The 4,551-nt window shown below is 34.6% G+C and overlaps 1 protein-coding gene across 2 annotated transcripts in view; it reads right to left on the bottom strand.

Annotated features, from left to right (window-relative positions):
- Positions 1–2,233: 2,233 nt before the first annotated feature.
- LOC107594855 (visual system homeobox 2-like) overlaps positions 2,234–4,551 on the bottom strand; it is a 6,351-nt gene continuing 4,033 nt past the window's right edge. The window contains exons 4-5 of one of the 2 annotated variants that reach the window (XM_016285064.1): positions 3,847–4,027; positions 2,234–2,875 (exon numbers count right to left, since the gene is read on the bottom strand). In XM_016285064.1, coding sequence (XP_016140550.1) covers positions 2,508–2,875; positions 3,847–4,027 — 549 coding nt within the window. In that variant the 3' untranslated portion in view covers positions 2,234–2,507. The remainder of the gene's footprint in view (positions 2,876–3,846; positions 4,028–4,551) is intronic. The other variant, XM_016285065.1, reaches the window with a different exon arrangement.

Here is a 4,551-nt window from a genome sequence, read left to right as displayed (position 1 = left end):
AGACAGACAGATAGATAGATAGACAGACAGATAGATAGACAGACAGACAGATAGATAGACAGACAGATAGATAGACAGACAGATAGATAGACAGATAGATAGATAGACAGACAGACAGATAGATAGATAGATAGACAGACCTCTGTTTTATTCTGTTATTGTATGAATGGGGTGTATTTTACACATTTCACAAATCTCCATTTTTAACCCAACATGATTTCATAAGCCCGTTTCTGCCACAGTTCAGTAAAAATGCTTCTGCTAGTCATAATAATGTAAACTTTTTTGTAATATTTACTTAACATCTCATCATAATGTGAAACCTTCTCCTGATAATGACTTAATACATAATAATAAGAAACTTGCTTGTAATAATGTAGAATACTTTTAAACTCAGTACATAATTTCAGATCAATTGAAAAAGTTATTGATTTTTAGAAGAAGAAAAAACAAAGGACTGAATTCTCTTGTGATGTCTATAACACTGTTGGGCATTGTTAGTGAACAAATTAAACTAATAAAAACCTTATAGTGAATTCAAGTAAACTGACAAACTTATAAACCTATACAATCCCTCAGAAATGGATTTATTACTAAGTAAACACCAATGGATTGCTGGGTTTATGAAGCAAATTATGTATTGGGGTAAATTACTTTTAAATTACAGCAAATGTCCAGCAGGGGGAAGGAAGGGACCACTTTTACATTCCTCAATCCACATTGGTCTGTCTAGAGCAATATAGGGAAATGTAAAAGGCTAATATGCCTGACAGGATCACTGAGATGTCAGGAAAGCGGACAGAGATACAGTATATTCTGTTGCTACGCAAGCCTAGCCTTATCACCCCAGATGTCAACTAATTAATTACGCAGACACTAAGTAAATTAAATTAGGATTGAATTAACAGTGTGTATCAATAATCTGTTGACAGGCCTTGATAATAAGGGCATGGAAAGGATCAACAACCCAGATGAAATAGAGAGAGCGTGCAACATCCTTTTGGACGCTTCTAATCAGCACAAATCCTGATTGATTTCACAATTTGCGGATTAGTCAGAAGGAGACCTATATATTTTTATTCATTAGGTTTAACACGGTCATTTTAATGGCTAATTTCAATTATGTACCGTTGTAAGATAATTTCCATGCTTTTCTCTATCCTGTTATGTGAGGCATCCAAGACTGCTAATATGAGAATGATTGTAATACTGGGCCTGCCTTTATTCATTCAAAATATCAGTGCTTTTAAACAGACAGACAGATAGATATATAGATAGACTTTATATGTGAATACATGAAGGATAAAGGGTATTACAGGAGAACTAGCCTCAGTGAGAGCACCTTATCTAGGGCTGCTTTCATGCTCTCTCCCATATGTCTGTTATGCATCACTCCTGCTGTTTAATCTGCCCAGATTGAGGCCTCTCAACTGTGTCGGATTACACTCAGTGACACACAACTGTTTGGTCAACATACAAACGACTGTTACTCTATGTTCTCCGTAGACCAGAGCACACTATAAAAAACTATTATTTGTAAATAAAACAAATATTGGAGCCTTTTTTTTTTTTTTTTTTGGCTTCATAATTTTATTTTAATTCAATGTGTTACTTGCCGTTTCTTTGTCTTTGTTAGTGAAATTTGCCAGCAATTTCTGAGTAAAAAATTGTTCCTTCGCCAGTTAGTGCATTGCAAAATGCAACAAAGAAAAAGATTTTAGCGCAAATTTGGATTTTAATTAAAAAGCATTATTAGCATCTTATATGATATATGATATGATACCTTAAACACAATTAAACTGATGCTGTACATAAAAAAAATCTGCTCAAGTAAACTGATGCATTTTATGTTCTCCTTCACTTATGATTTAAAACACACTTGATGTAAAACAGGTTAGCATTGTTCATCTTTTTTAATAATAATTTGTATTGCATTTTACGTGTTAGGAAAACATTAGACTACAGTACATTAATGTATAGTTCAAACAATACTGTAGCTGGCTAAATCTTAATTTACAATATATACAGCAATACACTCTATTACAACTTTTAACCACTGAGAATTTGAAGACGGGGTACTGTACAAAAGAAAAAAGAAAAACATTTAAATCCTGTTATTTCAAAGCTCAAAAGGAGTTTGTGACCAATCAATTTCTGATGACGTTATTACTTTATACTGAAATTAGATCATAAATATCCAAACATTTATGGTTTTATTCAATTGAGCAATTTTTATGGCTGGAATTTTTGTAAGCCTATATATATGAAAAGAAAAAAAGCTATTAATCACTGGCATGATGGACTGATGCTACTATCAAAATACTGAAAATGTCTAAATGGTTTTGTCCTTGCTAAAGTGAAATAAAATGCAGAGGAGCGTTGATAATCAATCAAAGTCCAGTGCTGTCCTGGGAACAGTGCAGGAAGGGAAGAGAAAATAGCCCAGATATTTTCACTCTAAGCCAATGTTTTATGGCATTACGTAGGGAAGAATTACAGTGCATAATCTAAGAACTTTTTTCCTCTTCTTTTGTGTCTAACCGTTCGCTGGACTCCTCTGTCACCGACATCTCCATTTTGTGCTCTAGTCTCTCAGAGGAAACCGTTCCCAGCACTTTGGCACTGTGCTCCTGTGCTTTTGCCCTGAGAACAGCAATACTGTTCTCCCTCAGTTCCTCTTTGGACTTGGGTGACTCTGTCCTCCTTTCCTTAGCCTCGGCCTCATCCGGCTTGGGATTGGTCGGTTTCTGAGTGACATCTGACTTCTCATTTGATTGGACTTCAGCAGTCTCCAAGGACTTCTTGTGCATCCCTGCAAAGAATGGTGGGTATTCGTGTTTAGAAAAGCAGCTGGTGGTAGGAAAACCATCTTGAACTGGAAATAGCAAGAGACAGATTTTAGATTTAGTAACAAAATATAACTAATCTGAGCCATGAGAGTCAAACTGCATCAAAAATAAATGGATAAATAAATTAAGAAATGCAATATTCTTTTTTTATAGTTTGTTATTATAATTTAATCATGTAAGTAAATTCATTGTTATTTATCTATTTATTTACAGTTAGCTAATGTGGTGATAGTCAGTTGTGAAATGTCATTGGTTAGAGATTTATGTATTTATTTTTAATATTTTATTTTAAAGAACAAAAAATGCAGTCATGTTCAGAGGGGTCATAGTAAAACAAACAAACTGTTGTAGTCGAGAGCAAAACAACTGCCAGGAAAAGACCAAAAATAATGATAACTGTAGAAAAAGTAAATTACAAATACAGATAAATAAATAATAAGTATATAATTAAGTAATTCATATTTAATTAGCAATTTAATTATATGACTAACCTTTTTTTACTTTCTGGTTCTTATATTATTGTAATACAGGAAATAATTGCTCTAAAAAGTGGTCAAATGTTATTTAAAACATTTCTGTGAGATGTCTGCTGCATAAAAATATAACACTTAAATGATCAGCTGAGAACATTTTTGTAAATGTAATCAAATCGCTTAATTTACAGCATGTTTAAATTCAAAATGAGCTTGTACTGGTTAGGTCATTTTGCACCATTTGATGTTGATCTACTCTCCATAAAGTAAGTCATGCAGTATTCATTCATATAACTTGTTGAAATTGAGCCATCATATTTAGAGTATAAGCAAGGCTCTAAATTTATATATGAAAATGTTCTTGTAATTTAATTAAAAATATATCATTTTCAATTTTAAAAAACCTGTATCATTAGTTATGATGATGAATAAAGGCCCATTTGTTATTTAAATCATTATTATAATTATTAAATAAATACATTCTTATTATGATACAAATAAAAAGTCTTAATATGTTGGCATACCTAGAAGCCAGGGAGCACAGGAGTCCATGATGCCATCTTTAGCAGACTTCAGTATGGACTCAGGCAGAGGGATGGAGTGACGCACCATGGCACCGTAGAGCCCGTATTCAGCCATCACGCTGCTACGACCCCAACACTTCTCCCGCTTTCTCCACTTGGCCCTCCGATTTTGGAACCACACCTGCATATAGTTTATTAATGGTCAAATATAGTCTCTTTGGGATATCGGAGTCGGGAATTACAGATTCACTTTCATATGGAAAAGTAAAAGGTAGCTATATCAGTCTGTTTAACATTGGTGTTTGTGTGTGTGTGTGTGCATGTTTCACTGAAGAAAGATAATCATACAGGTTTCGAGCTAATCAAACAGCTTGCAACCTGCAAATATAGAAAAACAATTATGTAATTTATCTTTTTTAATGTGCCAATGAAAAGATATATGAGTATCTTTGACTATCACCTCTCATTGGCTAATTGGAGCCATATGTAGTAGGCTACTGTTGTAGCTATTATCGAGCGAACAATTTAAGCAGGCAGGCATGATAGTGTCCATTTGAGCTAAACGACGCGACGCCTGCGGTTGAGTTGTGTCATGACGCGGCACGAGCGCAGGTTGATTGGCTCGGCTCGGCTCGGCTCCTCTCTCCTCTCCTCTCCTCTCCTCTCTCCTCTCCTCTCCCCCCTCCTCTCCTCTCCCCTCTCTCC

This window comes from Sinocyclocheilus grahami, unplaced genomic scaffold (assembly GCF_001515645.1).
Source record: "Sinocyclocheilus grahami isolate Dianchi unplaced genomic scaffold, SAMN03320097.WGS_v1.1 scaffold191.1, whole genome shotgun sequence".
Taxonomy (NCBI): domain Eukaryota; kingdom Metazoa; phylum Chordata; class Actinopteri; order Cypriniformes; family Cyprinidae; genus Sinocyclocheilus; species Sinocyclocheilus grahami.
Note: the sequence above shows the minus strand (reverse complement) of the source record. Positions and strands in the feature narration are given on the sequence as shown.